The sequence below is a fragment of the Pelecanus crispus genome, chromosome 2 (assembly GCF_030463565.1).
Source record: "Pelecanus crispus isolate bPelCri1 chromosome 2, bPelCri1.pri, whole genome shotgun sequence".
NCBI classification, from domain to species: Eukaryota; Metazoa; Chordata; class Aves; order Pelecaniformes; family Pelecanidae; genus Pelecanus; species Pelecanus crispus.
The window spans coordinates 157,303,111-157,327,488 of record NC_134644.1 but is presented as its reverse complement, the minus strand read 5'-3'; the positions used below and the strand labels follow the sequence as shown (position 1 = coordinate 157,327,488).

Genomic DNA, 24,378 nt, shown 5'->3' with positions numbered 1-24,378 from the left:
TTATTTTTTTATTGATTAGACTATGTACTGTGCACTACTTACAGTAACTGTGGGAGATTCAACTTTCTTATATTCTAAGTAAATATTCAAAATGGCATATAGTTCTAGAAGGTCTACTGGAAAGGGGTCGCTAGGATAGCTCATAGATAGGAGATAAAACACTGTTGTCATGTGTCCCCTACATGACAGAGGTTGTTTGGAGAAAAGTCCCTGGATTTAATTATTCACCAGTCCCGCTCCAAAATAGATGCATACAGCTCAAAAGGTACAGGTTGGCCACCTTTGGATTACAAAGTCAGCCAGATTCAGAACTGATATAAGCTAACAAAAAATGTCCAGAAACTGAAATCCAGAGTTGAATGTGTACCCCTGTTAAAAGAGATAATATGTTGCATATACTCAAGGTTTTCTATTCTTTTTTTGTTTCAGTACTGGTAAACCATCCAACTCAAATCACTATCTTTCAAAAAAATTACACAAATTAAGCACCTAGGTTTTACACTGCCACCAGATTCTGTGAAAACTACACTACGATTATTCCAAAATGTTCTGTATAGGTAAATCTGTTTAGAATGTGAATCAATCTGTAGTATAAACTTCTTGAGTTTTAAATTAATCTTATTCAAAACATATCTATTAGTCTGCTATTCACAGGGAGGATGCTTATCCATCCAGTTCAGCATACCATGTATTTTTATGTATTGCTCTTCCTTAAGCAAACAAAAGTACATAGATGGTGTCACTTAAATTAATTTAGGAATGATATATATTGTTTTGTTTATTTCAGTTAGGTGTTTCTCCATAGCCAAGTAGTAAAACATGCTACTTGCATCCAAAGAGAGTTAAACATCTGGAAAGCTGTTGTCTGTATTGGCAGTAGTGTCCATCCCAACCTGACGATTGCATAGGTCTGGCTAAATAGATTTTAAAAGAATTTTAATTAAAACAAGTGAGTTTTCTGTATAGACAGGCTTAAGGAATCAAATTGTTTTTGAATGCCAATTGTAAATAATGATCTTGAATTCCACATACCTCCTGGATCACTGCAGATGCTTTAAAAGGGATACTCTTGAAGGGATGCAGTATGAATCCTACAAAATGTCTTAGTTATCAGTTGATGTCGTCTCGGGCTGAAAAAATATGTAGTAAAAGATTAATGATATCTTAGTAATGATACAACATGAGGAAATTTGCTAGACAAGAACTGGAAAGCAGAAGGGCAGTTAAGAACTGCACAAGAAAATCAGTAAGAAAAAACATGTTCAGATTAGAAAAGTTCCTCAAAGAAAACAACAGAATTGCATCACAAAGGTTTTTGTACAGCACTGAGACCTCTTGCAGATATCTCTTTAATATAGCCAAACAAAAGCCTGAGTCTGAACATCTCTTACTCATCCATGATCAAAACAGTCATTTTTTGAGACTTTAAATTCAGTAATGGATTAAATAGCAGGAGGTGAAGATGATTCAGGAGTAAAACTGTTCTAACATTTCTAGTTTATAGGAATCCTTCTTTCAACATTCACTTTTAGTTAGAATCAGATTGAAACTAAGCTTCTTTGTTATGAAAGGAAATTGAGAAAAAAAATTACTTTTGCAACACTGATGCCCTTTACTTCCAGAATAGTTTTTTATGAGTCAGGTAGCTGTATGCACTCAAGTATCATTCTCACAAGAACTTGATCCCAGCCCACTACAAGATCTTTCAGGGCCTACAGATTGTTCAGGAAAACCCTGAGAATCTGTGAAAACAGTGATGCTTTGCATGAAATATTTTAGGTTGGTATGTACAAATAAAATTATTTCCTGGATATTTATGAGCACCATAAGTCAAGAGACGTTTTAATCTGCTGCTACTATAAGAAATTGGCCTAAAAATGCTACTGTTCTTGATCTAGCATCATTTTATGGAAGAATGTGACATTGACAAGACAACAGCAAAACCATTTTCAAACAGTTGTAGTAATCATAAATCATAAACATGTAGTAAATGTTAAAATACAACATACTATCCATGGAATTTGCAGGAAGTAATGTAGCACAATATATATTTCCTTTAACTTGACATCCTTAGAAGATTCTTTAACATTGACACTTGGAGACAAAATTAAGTTTCTCTAATTAGTATTGTCTTCATAGTAAGCAATCTGGAGATGCAAGATAAAAAGGCTTTTGGTCTGTTACTCCTGATTGCAACCTGAGAGGATGCTGTTTTCTGAGAAGTCACCACTTGCATAGCTGATTCAGCCACCAGCAAAACTGGGGAGCTGGATCCTTGCTGGAGGGGTAGAAATAAGCCATGGGGGAGAGAGAGGAAACCTTCAAAAATCATGGGGAAAAAAAAAAAAAAAAGCAAACTGGTTATCCTCAGTGAAAGTTAGAAATTATAAACTTGTAGTTGTTCAGTGGTCCTGGATGAAATGTAATTTTAAATTACATTCAGTTTGTTAGCAAGTAATTTTTTCTTTATAGTGTACTCTATTTATATTCTTACTCTACTGGAAGAACAATAGACTCTGCTATCCTCTGAGTTGAATAATTATGAAAGACTTGGCTTTTTTTAAAGAGTATTTAGGAATTAACAGATTGGCAAAGTGCTAAAAAAAAAGATATGAAAGGCCACCTGTCTTTGCAAATTTGCTTTTATTATGTCAGAAAATCCATCAGGAATAGCATTTCAATTATATTTTATCATGAAACTCACAGATCATAAGGTAACAAATCTCTCAACTAAATCTTTTAGGTGATGTTAAATCAAAATAAAACTGAATTTTAACTATACCAAGAGATCTAATTAAAGCATTATTTTTGCTTTGCACTTCACAAGACAGAAAGCATTAGAGGGACTTTAAAAGGAAGGAAAGTGAAATAGGAAGGCTTTATGTGTCTCAAGGATCTAAATTTAAAAAATCAGGTTTTCTCAAAGATTTGGTATTAAGATTACGAAATACTCAGTTTTGCCTAATGACTGGCTGAGGCCATCTAAGAGTCAGCTACTTACCATCTGTTATCCACTAAGAAATACTATAGCTTCACTGTGAGGACAAGTTTTGAGTAAGAAGTTTTACAACTTTGTTTTTTCCAAGCTGAAAGGCTGATTTTCTCTCTGAATAGCCTGCTTTTATGTAGTATGTTTCCTCTCTTTTTTTACAAAAATATATATATTATTTTGTACTTATTAATTTATTTAGCTTTCTTAATTTAATTCTACTGCTTTAGGGTAACATGGTGTTCTTGGATTTTTTTTTTTTTAAAGTAACCATCCATATTCCTTTCATTATAAAATGGTATGTTTTTTAATTATTATGTTGCATTCAAAATTATTGGAAAAATATAGGTGCCAAAAAAAACCCCAGAAATACTCAAATAAAACTTCATTTACAGGTTCCTTTCCCAAGGCACTTCAAGTCCTTATATGTTGTCTTAGAATCTTAGAGCATACAGTCAGTTTAGTTGTGGTACTTATTCATCAAGAGAGTAGATGTATAAATCGATTGGCTCAGATGATTAGCTGGAAGACCATCTGTAATGAATTAAAAGTAACACATTACATAATGTTGTTTTTTATTAGCTGAATGTGGAGGCCGTTTTAAAGGAGAATCTTCAGGAAGAATCTTATCTCCTGGCTATCCTTTTCCCTATGACAACAACCTGCGTTGCATGTGGGTGATTGAAGTAGACCCAGGAAATATTGTCAGGTACTGAAAACTAACCTTACAATCATAACAGAATTTTTTTTGTTATATAATAACAAAATCTTACCTGTACAATGGAGAAAAAAAGGGATTTAGGATTTAAAATTTAAGCTCCAGCTCAAGGCCAGTGTTTTTGGCATTCTAAGTTTGAACATGTAGGTTTGTGTTGAAACTGGTTTTTTTTAATAAACATTGTCTGACAAAGATCAAGCTTTAAAATTGGTTATAATTTTGTGAAATGCCAATGAATTTTAAACCAATTCATATATGTGTATTTTTAAACATATATGCAAACTAGAAGTGTTAACTGGAAATCTGATTAAAAATATCTAATACGAATGCTATTTTAGTGCCAAAGTTATAAGATTGAATACATAAAAAGTGCTGGAGTCAGCAGAACCATTTTGTGGAAAGGTCTATATTTTTCTAAGAATCTGCATTTAAATAGTTTTTTTTAGTTAGACATTTGTTCACATTATATTGCTAATTGCATGAGTTCTATTTAATTTGTTTTGATAAGAATGTGATACATAATATTGTCTTAAGAAAAACAAAACTATTTTCTGAAAAGATTGTGTGGACACATAGATTATTTGAATGGCTAAAGTAATATATTATTTCATGATAGACAAATTCAAATATTGTTAGGTTTTTTCTTTCAAACACATTTCTGTATTGGGCTTTTATGCATCCATAGGTAAAGGTGTGAAAATTATGGAAAATCACCCTTGGAAATCAAAGTTAATTTGCTTTTTTTGGTTTAGATTTGTTGCTAAAGATGTGATGTTGAGTAATATGAAAGCTGACAATGAAATCATGCTATTCTTACAGCCTCCAGTTTCTTGCTTTTGATACTGAGGCATCCCATGACATTCTACGAGTTTGGGATGGTCCACCTGAGAATGAGATGTTACTCAAAGAAATTAGTGGATCCCTTGTTCCTGAAGGCATTCACAGTACACTCAACATAGTAACTATCCAGTTTGACACAGATTTTTATATCAGCAAATCTGGATTTGCCATACAGTTTTCAAGTAAGTTGATGAATTTATTTTTTTTTTTTTTTTATAAGATAGTTCATTCACAGATAATTGTACTGCTGGGAATAACTGAAATCAGTGACAACATTTCTGACTTTTTTAGGGAAAGCAATGGCCCAGGCTTACAGATTTGTTGTAAAGCTATATTTTTATCTTAAAAAAGAAAAAAAAAAATCATGTCCTTTGTTAGTTTGGCTTTGTTTCAAGGGGAGCTGGAACAGTGCCAGAATGTTCAAAATTGTGACTAGTGTTTTTCATAAAGGAGGTGATGTAGCCATGTTAAAGGCTTCATCCTTTTCTAATCAATAAGACTTTCTGCTTTGAGACATCTGTGCAGAGTTTTCATTCCTGCTGTGCTTGTATAGGATGAAATGGGAAACAGCACTACAGGAACAGCAGTGCCTGTCTCCCTTTTGCCTTCTAGCACTATTTCATCGTATTACAGGCAGCATGATGACAAATCTAAACAGTTACTTAACTGTTATTAAATCCCTTTAGACATTTTTAGTACTGAAACAGAAGAAATCATTGACTGAGGTTCATTTTGACCTTTTTTTTTCTGGTCAGTGAAACATATATATTTTTTCAAGATTAGCAAGATCTGTTATAATATCATCATTTTGTTTAGCAGCAGCAATGTTTCTAAAATGGGTTGACAGAGACTAATGACAACATTATTTACCTTGTTGTGCTTCCTGTGCTTCGTAGTTGTATTAGCCCTTGTTTCTTTCTATGTATATGACAAATACACATGTGCACACAATAATGTCAAGGAAGAATGAAGTATGTGAATGAGAGGAAAAAGTAAAAGACGTTTAATTTTAAGTGAAAGAGTGCCTCTGCTTCATCTGCTGGTTTTTGAAGCCATGAATAGAGTTTTTAATTCCTTGGCTCCAAGATATTTTTGTCATTTTACCACCTTACTCCCTCCCAGAGCCTGTTTGGGAGAGTCTCACATATCTTCCTTCCAGCCTCAGACATAGAATGCTCCTTTATTTAATGTTGAGGCCAAAAAGGGAATGGGGAGAGCATTATGCACTGAACTTATTGAGGTAGTCATTTAGGATGAGTGGGAAAAGAGATTGATGCAGATAAGAATGGAGTTGCAAGGAAAAATGAATGGGACATGGGAGTAAAATCATAACGCAGCTACTGATGTACTTCCAGTGCTTTACCTGAAAAGAGGTTTTGGAGTTTCATCTGAAAGGAGAAGTATTTTATTTAATTCTCCATGCTCTTGCAGTCTGTTGAGATCTAATGATGACAGTTTAAAGGATCCATGAAGTGTTGCTGCCTCAGTATTTCTCTTACTCTTCAGGACAGGTTCAAAAAATCACAGTGATCCTTCAAATACTTGATGTTGCACAATTTGGGTATATATTCCTTATTAGAATCACAGAGATTCTTTTTCCTTAAGATTTTCAAAATAATGTATAGCTACAGAAACTGAATTACACTGTTGCTATATGGACTTATTATTTTACTCACCAGGAAAGAAATATATTTGAGGAGATGGAGGAAAGAGAAAGATGATTCTGTGCAACTTTGTTTCAAGCTTTCATACACTTTCTCTGAGTATAAAATGTCATCTGAGTGAAACAGATGGTGTCTGCATAGTTTAGCTACAGTGTAATTAACAAACAAAGCTCACACAGGGGAGGTATCTGCTTTACTTTCCTCTTGCCATTTCATGAAATTGGGTATGAGTATTTAACTCGATTATTGGCCCTTTTACCTCAAAAGGAATGTTATTCAATGACAACAGATATTCTATGTTCAAACCTTTTCAAGACATTGAATGCTTTTTTTTTTTTTAATATTATTTTCTTAATCTTTAAACCAAAACCCTGTTTTTAAAAAGTGGATTAACCTTCTTACCAGTTTCTTACCATTTTTAATCTCATTTTATCAACTGTTCATACACAATTCTGTATCTGTCATTTATTTAATCAGTGAAAATGTTCACCATTGATAATGTGGTTTAATTTGAATTTGAGTCCTTTACAAATCATCCAATATACACGGAAAATTAATTTGTATCTGGTAACATAAATTACAGGTGAGATAGCATCCTTTACCAAATTAAAGGGGGGGGGGGGGGGGGAGAGCTTAGAGAAGCTGAAATGTTATCTAAATAATAGAAAGAAAGTTGTAATTTAATTAGTATTACATATTACAGCTGCTACTATTATAATTCTCTCTAACTAGGGCTGCCCACCACAACCCTTTACAGGGCATCCAAATTGTTAATAATTTTGTAAAATTTAGGGTTTAGGAAGAAAAAGGGAGTAAGAATGAAATTTTCTTGTCCATTGCCTCAATTAGTCTGTTTTGTTTGTTTATTTTGTTTGCTTGTGGTTTTGGGGAGAAAAAAAAAATGGGATTTTGTTATCTGAAATAGTAGAAGTACTTCCATGAACATTCATAATCTCTTTCCATAAGAAATTAACATGAAGGAAACTATTTATTTTATGCTGAACTTCTAAGGAATACTGAATATATTTTTATGGTTGACAAAGATAAATTTTCTAAGTTAGTACAATTGTGCATTACTGTGAGAAGGAGAAGAGAAAGTGATGGATTTGGGATGAAATAAGGGAGCTCAGTCTGCTCATGCTTCTGTACTTTCCACGACCATCAAGTATCTAGGATGACTGAAAGTACAGCTTGTTTTACAAATCTAATGTAAACAAAGAAATAAATGCCACTGCTGATGGCTTCACATCTCATCACTAGGTAGAGCAGACCTTTGGTTAGTATTGTCTTTGTGTAGTTTATCATTTTCTTGTTGGACATCTGCAAGCCATGACTATGGAATCCCTTCATATCAACTTTAAAATTCTTCAGTTTCTGGGGTCTCCTTTGAGATGACAGTAAAGGAACACAATAGAGATCAGACCCCACAAAGCCGGAAAAACAAAGTACAAAACATTGTATAGTAAAGCAGAATATTTTAAAAACTTTGTATATACATGTAAAAGAAAAATAAGAACCTCTGGGAATACAACAGTAGGATTGAAATATGAGGATTTTAGAACCTGTCTAAATGAGATGAACAGATTGAATAATGTAGCTAGAGAACAGGTGTCAGAGGTCTTCCCTTAAATTAGGAGAAGAGTGAAAGGTTGACAACAGGCCACAAGCAATATGCAAACAGGAAGTACCTGTTACAGGTATTTTCCTTGAACTGTCAGAGACAGAGCATGAAGAATCCAATACATACTGGAAAAAAACCAACGAAATCAGCAGTAACTTCCTTTGGTCATTAAATTCTGCGCAAAATAGAAAATTAGCCCTTCAAGAAAAGTGAAGGAGAAAGAGAAGGGAACAAGCATGTATTTACCAGAGACGTGAGCTGTATATCTCAGGGTTGGACAGAAGTATTATGCATAATGAAAAACTTTCTCCAGCTGACATTGCTTCATGTCACCAAGCTGAAAATAGTAGCTGAGAGAGGAAGACAGTGAACTGAATAAAGTTGAATGAGAACATTAAAGTGCAAAAAAAAAAAAAAGGTGATAATAATTGTGTGTGCTTAAAATAATCTTTTTAGTCCCTTTAATATGCGTGAAGTGTGTAATATCAGATCCTACTGAAGTAGATGAGATTGTTTCCACAGATTTCAAGAGACTTTGAATCTGGTTTTACAGGGAAGTTTCTGCTCTGCTAGCTTTAACAGTTCAGGTGCCATTTATCATTTATGCAGAAAAGAAGGATCAGAAAGAAAGAAAGAAAGAAAGAAAGAAAGAAAGAAAATCTTTCATAGGCCATTATTTCACTGTTAATAGCTGCACTACTGAGTCGCTCAGCGTTACAGACTGCATTCCGCTCAGCCTGTGTGCACTCACATTTCTGACTAACTCAACAGCACAGAGTAGAGAGCATTTTTTAGGCATTATAAGACATCCAGTGTAGAACTAACCTGTAAACATGTTTTGAGTATTTGGGAGGGTTTTTTGTAAATAGGTGTTCTAGCAGTATTTTATAACATGTGACAGCAATTTCTTATGGAACGGAATATGCCTTAAAATGCTTGGATTGACTCTACTCTCAAACTACAACTGTTCCTCCTTATTTTAAGACTGCGTGAACAGCCCTTTGGAGTTACTTGTCTCTGTAGACTACAGAAAAAAACCTAGAAAACTTCTGTCAGATAGCTACCTGGATGGCTAAAGTTTGTCAATATTAATTTCCAGTCTAGAATTATAATGAATGATATTGCTAACTTTGATTACATTTAATGACTAAATGCTTACAAGTCAGCTTTATGTATTTATGTTTAGTGCTGATTTATAGCCACAATGTTTTCTAAATGACCTCTGTTTGGTATTTTTTTGTTTGTTCAAAGAAAGACATATTCACCACAGTCTCATTTAGGAAGATTTTTTGACACTGAACACCCTCCAGGTTTGGTTTTAATTTTTCCTTTTCTTTTCTCTGGTTTTCCAGTAACAGACATCTCTACTTCTGACATGTTTAACCTGAAGGTGATTTGAGAATGGATTTGGGGAATTTAACTCTTTTTCTCTCTGAGTGCTGTTTACTAGTACTGTTGGCATAGGGATCACTTTCTAACATAACTTCTTCTCTTTTCTGAAGTCAGTAAGATAGGATTTATTCTTCTTCATGTCTATTCCATAGCAGAATCAGCTTTTCATCTAAAATGTTTTCATACTCTGATTTGCTGATTTCTTTCAACTTTGAGAGGAGTCCTTTGGATTTAAAGATTTCAGGATGACTACTTTCCTGTCAGAAATAATTGCAAATATCCACACTTCTAAATTTAGCCCCATGTTCTTGTTTTGGTTTTTCTGGGGTGGTGTTGGTGTGTGTTTTCTTGGTTCTTTTTGTCTGTGTGTGTGTTTTTCGGTGTTTGTTGGGTTTTTTTTGTTTTGTTTTGTTTTGTGTTCAGCGTTGAGAGGCTTAAAAGAAAGAAGCCATTGAATAAATTTGTTTCCTTCTATCAGCTGTTGCTTTTCTTCCAAGAAGAAGATATTAGTAAATGGAATAAACATTTAGGGGTCTTTCAATGGCAATCATTCCTGTCACAGGTTTGTAAGTGATATTAACTGCTCAGTAGCTATTATCTCTTAGTTCAATAGTATGTAGGATATAGGTATTTTATGCAGGCAAATACTATAAGTTAATGCTTCCATGTAAAATGCCCTGGTAATGGCTTGTATCTAGAGAGACCTGGAGTTATGGTATGGATAGCTGAAAGCAGAAAGGTAGTATTGAAAGAAACAAACAGATTAATTTATAAGGAGACTTTTGAAATTATAAATAAATAAATAGTCCTATTCATCATGTCACCACAAAAATAACTTACTTTAATTGTATTGAAGATTGAATGTGCTTAGTTTAGACCTCATACAACTTAGTTTGGCCAAAACCTTGTGACTTACATCAAGGCAAAGCTTACTCACTCACCCTAAATTTACAGATGTAGAGTTTAAAATAGACTTTGTCTGACTTGTGACATGGCATTTCAGAGAGCTCAAGCTGATTTTGTTCCAAATTGGGAATGTCATGTGTCTCAGATTAGTGTTTTAAGCTCATATTTCAATTTTATCTGTGTGAAATCTATTCTTTGAATCTGAAAAATCTGCTTGTATGTTTTCTGTTAAAGCAATAGAAAATTGAACACTGTACTTTTGGTTTCTCAGATAAAATTTGTAATTCTGGTGGGCCATTTTACTTGCAAACAAAATCCATTACAGATCTTTATAATTGCCTATAAAGCAGAATAAATTTGGAAGTACAATAATATCTTTATGTGGAATCATAATGTTATAAATTAAACTATTTTTCTATTTCAGAAAAGGTTGTCTAACTTCCTCATCAATTGTTTTCTCTTTGGTTAATCCAATCTCTTTCATTAAATTTTTTCAATTTAACTATTGATCAAAATAGTGCACAAGACAGTCAAATGTTTATAGTGGTACGTTTGTACAAATTTCTGAAATTATTCCAGCTAAGATACTTTGAAGCTTTGATTAATAGCACGTATTTTATTTTCCATTTTGTATTATTCAGTAAAAAATATAGTCAAATGTATACAGGTTAAGCTATTTTGTGTAACAGTTGTCTTCCTAACAGGTGGTTGTGACATCAATAGAAGGGCATTACAATTTGGTCTGTATCCACATATACAATTGCGTTATTTTAGTCACAGTAGCAAATCAGAGAATGGGGGGATAAGGAAGCCTGATCGTCAAATAGTAACCTATGCTTAGTAATACAGTGTGCCTCTTTAGGCTCCTTTGGGACCAAAATTATGTGCCTTGATTGACTGAATAAGGAGTATAATCTCAATGAAGCTTTCCCTTCCTTGCTTTTCCATTATTAGCAATAACTGAGCAAAACTGCAAGAGACCAGGGCTTACTACTTTCTGTCTTCTATGTACAAAGAAGGATCTCTCAAGCCACTTTCCTTGTGGAGATTTCACCCTGAAAATTAATCTCTACATTCATACACTACATTGGTTATTCAACAGTCCGTTTTTTGTACTCTTACATAGAACTACAGGCAAACTGCAGTGTGACTGGCAAAATCATCAGCTGAGTTTTACAGGAATTATTTTGATGAAACCATGTAAAGGTGACATTTTGCATCTTTAAATGTATGTGAAATTCATCCTGCCTCATTGAAATATCTTCTTACATTATGTTTTGCATGTAGGAGAGTAATATTGAGCTGGTTTTGCAGTATTCTCCAAAAAAAGTATCTTAAGTATTTGGTACAAAACACAGAAGAAAACAGGATGGAATTGACATTCAATCATATGACTGGGGAAACCATTTTCCAATGGTAAATAAATGAGATGCCATAGTGATTCTGCTCTCTGATAAATTCTGGTATTGCATTAATGCTACTTTGGAGATGGATTTTCTGTTCGACATTTTCAGTATCAGTAGTTTCCTTTATTTATGATTCTATGTGCCATCCTTTATAGATACATACAGGCACACACACACACTTATGATGGGCTCTTTCCTGCAAGTACTGATACATCTTCAGGGCTGTTATCCTTTTTCTACACTCCGATTACAGTAGAATGTGTAAATGTAAGGGAGGGACAACTATTTTGAGATTTATCTTCTATTTCTCCAAGGTCTTATCCTCCTCTCACTTATGCATCTCTCAATTTTAGTCAATGAATGTAACTGAAGTGTGTTTTCTCTTGTATGTAACCCACACCATAAGGAAGAAAGGTGTTTTGGAAGTTTTATTGCTAGCTTGTAATGGAATGAACATATCACAAAAATGTATCTAGAGAGAAGTAATATTTTGGGACAATGGCCAAAATATACTTATATAAGTGAAATTCCTTGAAGACATCTCAAACTAGATTTACACTTGTCCAGTGATACTACTCCATGATCTGCAACTAATATCGCTGCCTTTTGAAAAGCTTTCACTAGTGGAATCCAGAGCCTATTTCTCAAGCCGTAGTTCTTTCAAATTCTGTATATGGATTTATACATCCCATATACATCTTCTTACTTCACTTTTGAGAGTAGTTCTTAACATGGAGGTTACTTCAAGTTTGTCAGCTCATTGTCTCTGCCTACTTTCCCTGTTACCCCATTCCTGGCTAGGGCTGGATGTTTTGTAACATAGTTAAATTAAAGGGAGATTTTTGTTGCTATTTTATTGCCATAGAAATATTTCTTTTTCTTAAAAGCATTCCAGTAAGCTGCCTGATCTCAACAGACAGATCTAGCAGAGACATTTGACTGAAGAAATGCTCATCTTTCAGTCTTCTATGTATGACTGTGGAAAAAATTATTTGTGGACTGCTAACTTCAGTTACTGGCTGGACATATTCAGACATGCAGTGTGAGGTATAATTAATTTACATAGAGGAATTTTAAAACCTTGCAAAAGAAAATGAAAATAAGAATCAGATCTTTATTCTTTATATTCCCATTGTTTTGGGAAGGTGTAATCTGTATAATGAGACTAAAGAAAACAGAAGCTGTTTTCTGACAGTGTTCTGTAACTTTTTGCAAGTGACTGTAATATAATGCTTTCTAAATCAAAAATTGTAATTATCTTAACAAGGATCAGAGTAATGACATTTAAGTGTATGGACAGAATGTTACCAAATAATGAGGCCAATTCTGTATCAATGCCAAACTATTCAATTATAGTACAAAAAAATCCCATTAAAGCAATGTCAACAAAAGCTGATTACTTCAGTTAGATTAAACACCTTCTTAATTTACCAGGTGTCAGGAGCTCCAAATTTGGCCCTATCTTTAAGAACTTAAGATCCAAAATATTAATAGAGTTTTGACACTGTAAGGCTATAATGCATATACACAATTTGTGATACTAAAAGACAGAATAGAAAATTGAACTTTTAAGATAGGAACAATCTCCCCCTCTCTTCAGAGGATTTCAGTTCACCCAGAGTGTAAAAGCCAAGGACAAGGCAAACAAGCAGTGCTGTTCTCTGTTGCACAACTCCATCCTTAACAGTTGCAACAGAACAGGTTGCACACCATTCTGTAAAGGATCAAATTAAACAGATGTATTTTCACTCAGATCATCAGGCTGGATTGATGGGCTGAGGCCAGCTGTATGAGGTTTAACAAGGCCAAGTGCCGGGTCCTGCGCTTTGGGCACAAGAACCCCATGCAACGCTACAGGCTTGGGGAAGAGTGGCTGGAAAGCTGCCTGGCTGAAAAGGACCTGGGGGTGTTGGTCGACAGCCAGCTGAACATGATCCAGCAGTGTGCCCAGGTGGCCAAGAAGGCCAACAGCATCCTGGCTTGTATCAAGAATAGTGTGGCCAGCAGGAGCAGGGAAGTGATTGTTCCCCTGTACTCAGTGCTGGTGAGGCCACACCTGGAATACTGTGTCCAGTTTTGGGTGCCTCACTACAAGAAAGACATTGAGGTGCTGGAGCGTGTTCAGAGAAGGGCAACAAAGCTGGTGAAGGGTCTGGAGCACAGGCCTTATGAGGAGCGGCTGAGGGAACTGGGGTTGTTTATCCTGGAGAAGAGGAGGCTGAGGGGAGACCTTATTGCTCTCTACAACTACCTGAAAGGAGGTTGTAGTGAGGTGGGTGTTGGTCTCTTCTCCCACGTAGTTAGTGATAGGATGAGAGGAAATGGGCTTAAGCTGCGCCAGGGGAGGTTTAGGTTGGAAATTAGGAAAAATTTCTTTATGGAAAGGGTGGTCAAGAATTGGAACAGGCTGCGCAGAGAGGTGGTGGAGTCCCCATCCCTGGAAGCATTCAAAGAACGGGTAGATGTGGCACTTTGGGACATGGTTTAGTCTAGTCTACCCTTGATTGGCTTAGAGTAGACTTGGTAGTGTGGGTTAATGGTTGGACTGGATGATCTTAAAGGTCTTTTCCAACCTAAACGATGCTATGATTCTATAATTCTATTCTATGATCTTAATGATCTTTTCAGTAGAAATGGTATTAAAAACCAGGGGATCATTGGTAATATTTTTCAATGCATGAGTAGCCCTTGTGTGTGGTCCAGGATCCTGGTGATTTGCTTCTTTCCAAGAAGCTATTTCTATCTCCCTGTATTCATATACATACATAAGGAAATATGCCATCTGAAATAGGGATAGATCTGGTATAAAAAGCTTAAAAAACCCTACAGTTCAAAAAAACCCCAAATCCCAAAACATGCAATCTAAACAAAATTGAGATTTTCAAAACACTTCTCCCCAGCTGGAATGCATTGCCAGCATGATTACATATTGTCACAGTATCCATTTTCTGCTGAGTTCCAGCAATTATCTGAAACCATATGTCAATTAATTTATTTTGGGGCTGGGTTTCATACCCAGTGCCAAAGCTACGAGCAAATGCTTAAGGGATAATAGACGTTAAGAACTGAGGAGTTCATATTTATGGAAAAAGAGATCTACTTATGAACTGGGAAAAAATAGCTCATAAGGTTGTCCAATAAGATATGATAAGAGCAGTGTAGTACCTAGATGGTTTTAACAAAATGCATTTTAACAACTAATGCAAATTGACAACAACAAAAATGAGATAAAAGAAAGGTTCTCTCATTAAACCTGTGTCTGTTATCTCCCTAAGAACTAAAATGTATCTGACAGTAAAATCAGATAAAGTCCCTGAGGAAAGAATTTGATCTCCACTGTTCCCCCCACAAAAAAGATGTTGGACTATACCAGGTTGCAATTAAACAACACTTTTAAAACAAGTCCGGTTAACAATTTCTAATAAATACTTTTGATTAATAGTCAGTAGAATGCATAAACTAACCTGCATACAAATCTTGAATACAATAGCAATGAAATAATAATTAAGGATGTAGTTGGCCAAGTAGTCTGTGTTTTCCAAACTGAGTTACCAGGTAAGCATCTAAAACTTATCATTATTGGTCATAAAAACCATTGCTATTGGAAACACAGAAGTATAAATCTCCAGATTTCATTAAAAAATCATATGCAATACAAAACAAAACCAATGTGATGCATATTTAATAACATCAGACGTGGCATCTATGGTAACTGCAAATTTGTGATGTCTTTCAAACTACCTCTATTGTTGAGCCTTCTTGGAAAACCTAACAAGTGAATCTACACTGATTAAAATATGTGTGGAGTGATTTCTTAATGAGCTCCAATATATACCAAATATATATAAGGGTTTAACTAAAAAAACATGAATAAGTGGCAGGAGAAAGACGCAAACACAAACCAGACAGATCTATCTTTTTTTTTTTTTCTCAAGGCCTTGGCCAAATTTACCTTTTTGTTCTGTTTTGGGTTTTTTTCTGCAAAATGACTCATAACTCTCCTACATGTCAAATAAAATTATTAAAATAGAATGTATTTTGATAGCTAAGAATAAGATCCTTGAAGCCAACTCTATGCACAGAAATTTAAGTAATTATGTAAGTCTTTGTTGTGGTTTAGCCCCATTTGGCAACCAAGCACCACACAGCTGCTTGCTCACCCTCCCCCCCAGTGGGATGGGGAAGAGAATCAGAAGAGCAAAGGTAAGAAAAATTGTGGGTTGAGATAAAAACAGTGTAATAATTGAAATAAAATAATAATAATAATAACAATAAGTTATAATGAAAGGAACAACAATGAGAGACAAACAAAACTCAGGAAAAACAAGTGATGCAACCACTCGCCACCTGCTGACCAATGCCCAGCCAGTCCTCGAGCAGCAATTGCTGCCCCCCAGCCAACTCCCCCCAGTTTATATACTGAGCATGATGTCATACAGTATGGAATATCCTTTTGGTCAGTTTGGGTCAGCTGTCTTGGATGTGCTCCCTCCCAGTTTCTTGTGCACCTGGCAGAGCATGGGAAGCTGAAAAAGTCCTTGACTAGTGTAAGCCCTACCTAGCAACAACTCAAACATCAGTGTGTTATCAATGTTATTCTCATACTAAATCAAAAACACAGCACTCTACCAGCTACTAGGAAGAAAATTAACTCTATCCCAGCTGAAACCAAGATAATCTTTCTATAAGCAGCAAATTCAGTAAAACATGTTTTAAAAACTCAGCTTTTCCACCTTTTTAAAACTTAATTTATTTGTGTTTTCTTTCAAAGTGTCTTAAAGAAAATACTTTCCCTATGTCAGGATCCTGAGTGCACTAAACAGGCCTTACTGGCAGTGAGCATCCTCAACTGGGAACGTCCTGCCCAGGAGCCCCATTTCAGCTCAGCACAAGGCTCCTGAGCAATGCTGTAGGAGTGTTGGTCTCCAGCCCTGTGGATGGATCCCTTGGACCTACACTATACGGAGCTTTGCTCTTGCAGAGACCCTTCTGCCCTGTGTTGTAGGGAGCTTGGCTCCTGGATGGACTGCAAGGATATATCTATATCTATATAGATATAGATATCTCCCTGGATTATATGGCCTGATTTAGTAGTTGTTTTCAGAGGGTAGATGCTTTCCCTCAAAATCCGTCCCGTTTCCCATTTGTCAAGTGTATACTTAGAGCATAGTATGTTGTGGGGGTTTACTTCCTGTAATTGTTTCCAAAAGATTGCTAGTCAGGTTCACCTCTAATGCTTTTTTGCAGGTTGGGATCTCCCAGAAAACTTTGTACTCAATTTACGTGTGGGTGTGGATGCATGAGCCTGTGCCTATGCCCACATATAATGCAACAGGAGTTTAAAAGAACAATACCACATAAAGACCTTACTGTTTATTTATCATTGGGATAATATTAGCAAAATGGGAATATTATTTGTTATACATCGGGAAACAGGGAAAGGAAAAAAAAAAAAAAAGGAAAAAAAATAAAGCCATTACCTTGCAAAGGACCTTGCACCAGTTTCCAGCGTGCCTTTCATGCAACTTTACAAGTTGTGGCTTGCTTGTTTCTGTGAGCCTGGGGACAGCCAGTGAAATCCCCACTGAGGGACTACACAGGTGCACAAATTTACAAGAAACCTGTAAGTCATTTAGTGTCCTTGTTTTTCAGGACAGAACAATCTGCTTGACTTAACCCTTCTTTTGACAATAGCATGCACACAACCTGTGTTTGACAATTACCTGTTTGCAAGGACAAATACACAGGGCAGTTGGGGTGTCAGGACCTTCAGTTTTGTGTTACACACCCCTTTTTGTGCTCTGCCCACGCTGCAGTCCCTGTGAGTTCAGAGTCAGCCAGGGAAATCCCTAGGGAGGGCTACTGGGGAAGAGTGTTATCCTTCCTGTTCCAGTGTATAACCCTTCTTCAGTCATCTGTTTCCTGTTCTCATGTGTGGTACCAGGCGTGGTGCTAGGATGCATTTGGTCAGTGCTTAGTGTAAGAATGAAATAAGACTCGGAAAGGTTCACTGCAAGTTATAGAGATGTGGTGGAGATGGGGCCTGCTATCTGCAAGGTAAGTACCATTCCTACGGTTTTGGATAGCAAAATGACCTGTTGGCTATGCCAGAGCCTTGGATTGTCAAGATGGTTGCTGCTGCTGCTCTGAGAAGGTTTGGGTTGTGTGACCTGGAAGCTACTATTGACAATCCACAGCATCTATTGCTCTGTCATCTCTCACAGTCCATACAGCAACAAGAGAAGCAAGCTACTGTCTCAGCTGTAGACATTCAACACAGACCTTCTCTTCTTCCAGAAATGAATTCAAGAATGTCATCTGTTGTCTGGTCTTCTTAGAAGATCTGCAACCAAAACTTAAACTGATGATTTAGCTATTTTCTTTCCCAGCTTATTTCATTTAGAATACTTAGGATTATTTGAAACAGAAACTGAAGCTAGTCCTATGTATTGTATACTGTGCAACTGCGGTCTACCCCAGTTTACTAATTTCTGTGTTTGGGGGGAGTTTGTTTGGTTGTGGTGTTTTTTATGTTTTGGGCTTTTGGTTTGTTTTTTCTCATGCAAAATAAGCCTGACCTATCTTACACATCCTAACTTATTTACTGTTGCAGAATCTGAGAGTAATGAAACCCAAAGTTAAGTGCCTAAGATGATGTAGCTAAGAGTTAGGGAAACAGAGAACTTGCCTAGACCACCTAGAAAACCCTGATTATGCAAATATTAAACTTTTTTTTGCTGAAGGGGTGCATTGTCCCAAAAGAAATTCTGATTCTATGTTTTATTCTTAATATTTTCCCATTTTAATCTTCAAACAATAACTGAGAAACTTAGATAGAATCTATGAAGTCATGCAAAATCAACAAACTGAGTCTATGGTTAGAATTTACTTAAGAATTATAATGGCTATGCTCCTAAATCTCTGTTAGATCTACAGCAGAAACAGAAGTTAAAAATAGACAAAAAAAAATTATCTCAGCAGTGCTTCTGTTGGTAGAAGACTGAATAAAACTATTGTGGCTATTCTTTTTCAGGAAAAGTTGTATAGAAGGTTGGATTTGAGATAGCAAATACCAGGCTGACCTGATTCTCAAACAGTAGTAGCGATGCAGGGAGACTGCAGTACCCATATGGGTAAAGGTATTACATGGAGTCTGGGCCAGCTTGAATTTTGAAGGTGCAGTCTGTCAGGACTGGTTCAGCCTGATGCAAGTTTGAAACACCAACAATTACGGAAAGCCTTTATTTAAAGTGGTAGGAGTTTAGAAGAACTTGTTAGTTTAAATAAGTTAAGAATATTTTTTTTGACATGCTGTGTGTTATGAAGAGTTTGCAATTTGGAAGGCTTAGAGCTTCTCTTCTGATTTTGTGATATGAGGAAAAAAAAAGGAAAAAGGAAGAAAGAAAAAAAAATGTGTTTTTTTCCCCCTAATTCTCAAATAAACAAATAAAATGCCCCTTTCTTTTCTCTCCAGAAGACATACATAAATTAATCAAAATGAAGTAATTTTGTCTCAGGGTGTCGTGAATACAATTTTTTTACATGGCTTTGGTTAGCAGCAATTTAAGATTTATTAATATTTTTGAGATAGATCACAGTATTAGGTTGTATAATTCTTAGCAACACTTAAGCATCAGCCAATTTGAAACAGCAATTTGATGGAATTTGTTATAATCAAGACAGCTACTTAGTTAAAGATTCGAGAATAGCAAGGTTCACTCTATCACTTACATGGAAGAAGTACACAAAGGAGAATTCAGCTACACAGAGTGATCGTGGGTGCAGGGGATAAGGGGGACCCTCCCATTGAGTCACAAGATTCAGAATAGACCTCTTGCTTTCTAAACTCCTTTTAGAGAGGCGTCAGTGCAGCTGGGTCCAATCTTAGTCTCAGACTTGGTCAATGGTTTATGTGAGTAGGGATACTATATAGGGATATATATATGTAACCAAATTGCACATACACACATGCACATACCAAGGTTAACCTGTGATCAAAATTTCCCTTTTTGTGAGTTTCATGGAAATTAGGAAAAATTTCTTTACGGAAAGGGTGGTCAAGAATTGGAAAAGGCTGCCCAGAGAGGTGGTGGAGTCCCCATCCCTGGAAGCATTCAAAGAACGGGTAGATGTGGCACTTTGGGACATGGTTTAGTCTAGTCTACCCTTGATTGGCTTAGAGTAGACTTGGTAGTGTGGGTTAATGGTTGGACTGGATGATCTTAAAGGTCTTTTCCAACCTAAACGATTCTATGATTCTATGATTCTATGTGCCGGCATTCATCAACGGATGGTCGGTGAACCTCACAAAGTCAGTTCTTTGAGTCCTCATGAAATCAATGCACAATCCTTTAATCCTTGTGAAATCTACAGACAATTCTTCAGTCCTCGTGTAATCTACCCTGAGAGGCGTCCCAGCTCGGGGAGATACTGGGTCACACAGCCTGCTGCGGTCTCAGAGAGCTCAAAGAGGTCTCCCTCTTGGATAGCTATTTGTAGGATCTCGAGATGATTGGCTTTGGTCAGTAATTTACATTCTGGCCACAATTTGTTCTGAGTGGTTCTGATGTACCATTCAGGCAGCAGATAGCCCAGGTGTGGACAGAGATTGCCTGACACCCAAGTCGTTATGACCAAGATAACAACACAATAGGGCTTTTCCTGGGATCTCAGAATGGCCAGGGGGGGCTGTACCATCACACAGGGTTGGGATTCAGATGCTTTACTGATATTAAGCTTGGCATGCATTAGAAAACTAAATTTAGAAATCACTGTTAACAGCAAGAAATCCCAAGATGTTTATTATATTGATCCCAGCATCAGTGGAGTCTATTACTACCTTGTCACACTTTTAATGTCATGGTTCAAAGTATCTTTCCTGCATGAAAACAGAGCTGCCATCTTAGGACATTATAATCACATATCAAATTGCCTGGGTTTATGAATTATCAGAAACCTTTGGACTCTGGCAGTAAGTTACTATTTTTGAGGCAGGAATGATAAATTTACACTAATTTAATTATCTGATTTATTGTTTAAATGTATTTCAGTGCATTATTATTATTAAAAAGATGTATCAAAATGTTTTTATAACCCGCATCAAGGACATTTGTAGACAGATCTATGAACTCTTTTGGGGTATGACTGAATGCTGGTTTAATGGCTTCTGAAGCTCTGTAGGAGCATTTGTACAGTCATGTACAGCTAGTCAATTGATGATTTAAGATACTCCCTCCTGTCATCTTAACTGCTCAGAACGTATGAATCTGTTCATATGAGTGCTCTTAGGACAAATCCAAACAAGTTGGAGGGGGCATTTTTTAGATGGCTTGGCTGCTATGAAACTCCAAAACAAGATTTTGCCCCATGTCCTTCAAGTGACATAGCAGGAATGGGATAAGTAACTCTCCAGAGTAAGTATTACTTGTGCATGTCCCTTGGCACACATTTTCTGGAGAATTGGTGGTCTAATATTCAAAGTCTACGTTAGAGAATATGTTGTATGGATATCTGAGGTAATAAGTCTCACTTGTGGATCCTTTGTCTATTTCTGTATTAGCCAGTAATATAGCCTAAGAAGAGCTGATATATAGATTGAAACAGCTGGTACTGAAGCACTGCTGGCAACACTGTTCATATTCAGAGATACTCTTAGTTCAGAGTCGTTCTAGTGTAGTTCAGAAGTGTATCTTCCAGCTCAGTTTCATCCAAAACGAATCAATTCATGTGCCCCAATGCAAAACAAAACACAGTCTAGACATATTTTGCAAACACACTCAACTCTGAAGTGTGAAAGGCTAATGTTGAAACACTCTGTCACTCTGACCATACAGAAAGACACACAAGCTCTGTGTCTCTAATCTGTCCACTAATCTCTCACCTATTGAAAAGTTTGAGCATTGAGACCCATTAATCTCCATCGTGAAGCTGGACTTCTTGGTCAAGAGCTGTCTCTTTGAATTCTTAATCTAGCACAAATCTTTTAACTGATTGCAGTGTAATTATTCCAAACTAGCACTACCCAGAGAAAGAATAAAATAGATTTCTGTATTTCTCTGTCTTCATTAGGGAAAATAAAGCTCTCACATGAACACACACACATTTATGCTACACACATAGTCATTCTTGCACCTGTCATGCTGTGTGTACCAGGTAACAGACACTTTTGGAGTCTGTCTTTTTCCCATCCAAAATGTAGTTTATAGCAATTTAATCAATTACATTTACAAACCATACCTCATCAGTTATTCAAGACAGTGTGACCATAAGAGAAGTCTTTTCTGAACTCTCAGTTTATCTATTGTAATAAAATAAAACCTGATGTATTCTTTTCTTACTTTATCTATCACTTTTAATATATCACAAAGAACTTTAGAGCCCATACATGAACTTATGGGGAATTGTGATAGCCTGCTCCATTTATTTTGCAGAAAGTTCTCGAGACCACGTTGCAGATATGATAGCAAAGTTATAAAGGACTTTATAATTCCCAAGCTTTTTACTTACTTCACAAATTTTCATGGGGAATGATGAAGGTAGTGATTGAGATGCCTGAATATATAATAGGAAAAAAAAAAAAAAAATCAGTTCTTGCACTGGAATATACACTTCATAAGTAAAACCGTATAAATACTTCAAAAGGAGACAAAAAAAATAGGCCAAAGGTAGGTAATGAAAAGGAATATTAAAAAATAACCAGAATAAAGAGGTAAACAGAGAGTTGAGAATGCAGTACAGAACACACTCTAGAAAGACAATTATAATAGAGATCCTCTCTGAAATCAAACACACACAGTTTTTAACAGTAGTAACAATAGGCTAGTCAGGCACATGAAACAAAAACTAAGGAGTAGAGCAGACATTACAGAAAGTTGTGATTAAGAAATTCCATTTGAATATATGGTTATTAGCTCTTAAGAAATACATTGGTTCTATAATTATATACAGTACTGAGATTTTCCTTCTCCAGTTTCCTTTTCAAATCATTATTTTTTAATGCCCCACAAAAAGATATTTCTGTATTTGAGGATTCTTATTTTGACAATTTGATTTATCAAAAAGAAATATAATTTCCATCTCCTTTTTGAGGCAAAAATATGTGATGTCAAGTGAGTCAAAATAAAATTTATTATAACAAATTTATTCTTAAGATAGAGGTAGAAATTATTCATACAGGATTTTTCTCTCAATGGAAAAAGATTGACAGGACAGTGTTTCCTTCCATTCCATCAATAAGAATGTTAAGTGTCTAAGACAGAAATAGGTGTTTCTCCCTTGTGATATTGACTGTAGAGGGAAGCTGGGAAACAAGCCTATTGATAAGACACCTAACTTTCACATGGCCAAAATTAAGTTAAATGAATCCCACCCCTAATTAAGCAAGTTAAATTTAGACACATGCTTACAAAGAAACATATGTGGTTTTCAGAAATATTGTAAAAGAATAATTTATTTACGCTTCTATCTCACTATAAGTGTGGAAGTGTGTTTGGATACCTTCTCCTAGTGTATTCTTTTTAAAACTAATTAAAAGGAAAAAAATGAAGATAAAAATGGTCTTTTTTAGGGCTCTATGATGTTCAGTTATTTCCACAACAAAATATGGGAACAAGTAAGAAATATAAATAAATAAATAAATGAAAATATATAGAAACCTCTACTACCATTTAAAATGACGATCAAATTAAAATGACAGGTGAAATTTTGTATGTAAATCTGTTGGTTATATTTGCTGAAATGCTCTGTAGAGGTATGTGTATACTTTGAAAAAGAGGTGAGAGATACAAAACTGATTGGAGTGCTTGCTCTCAACAGCAACAAAATATTGGAGATTTTTATATAGATATAAATTAAAAATTTAGAGCAAGAGGTGTGTCAAAAACTTATCTTTCTTTGACCTGTCCAGTGTGCATACCTATCCAAGTTTTTTACCTATTTTTACTCAATCACTTTCCCAAAATCACAAATTATACTAACTAACCTAAGTTAATAGCTTTGTAGCTGTACAGTGTACTTGCACTAAGAAGTCATCGCTGTTTTACTATCCTGATGGTGATATTGAAGATTATATCACACAACTACATGAATAAATGAATCACATATCATGCAGTAGCAGTATTATGGAGGGCTTTTTCTCTCTTTCTTAAAATGCATCGTTAAACTAACACTTTAACAGAGAACATACAAACAAAATTTCCCACAGATTTTAGACAAATCAAAACAAAATTATTATTTACTTATGAGAACATAAAAATAAATATGTCATTTCATGTATCATAGTGCTTTTAATGACATCCCTTTCTTACATTTTATTCATTGAGAATAGATTAATTTATTTTTTATCAGCCTATTGAAACTTTCTGTATGACATTCATCGTTGGTTTTAAAATGGTAGCTCACCTTGTCTGTCAGACTGTTTCATAAATCCTTCAATTAGAATTTATGATCTTAATAGAGCCTTGCAAATTGCTGAACAAACTCTGAAAAATGAGAATTAGACTTTTAGAAATTGAGTACTCAAAAGCCTGAAATCCAGATTTAATAGCGATTTATCTACTTCCACTGTGGGAGCAGAGAACCTGTCTTTTGCATTCTTACGCTGTAATGCAAAAATCAGTCTTAAAGCAGTCTTTTTATTTTTAAATTAAGTCTGTGTGTATTTAATATGAAGTTGCAAAGTTGAAAAACATCCATAGAATAGTTTAGGTTGGAAAGGACCTCTGGAGACTGTAGTGAACTCCCTGGTCACAAAAGAGTCGAACAGATCAGGTTGCTTAGGGCTTTGAATATATCCAAAGTTGGACATAACAGAACCGCTCTGGAAAAAAATTACTGGGAAAAAA

The 24,378-nt window shown here is 35.5% G+C and overlaps 1 protein-coding gene across 3 annotated transcripts in view; it reads left to right on the top strand.

Moving 5' to 3' along the window:
* Positions 1–24,378, top strand: part of CSMD3 (CUB and Sushi multiple domains 3) — a 760,009-nt gene that overhangs the window by 503,573 nt on the left and 232,058 nt on the right. For all 3 annotated transcript variants that reach the window (XM_075706425.1, XM_075706424.1, XM_075706423.1), the window contains 2 exons: positions 3,572–3,698; positions 4,527–4,729. In XM_075706425.1, coding sequence (XP_075562540.1) covers positions 3,572–3,698; positions 4,527–4,729 — 330 coding nt within the window. The remainder of the gene's footprint in view (positions 1–3,571; positions 3,699–4,526; positions 4,730–24,378) is intronic.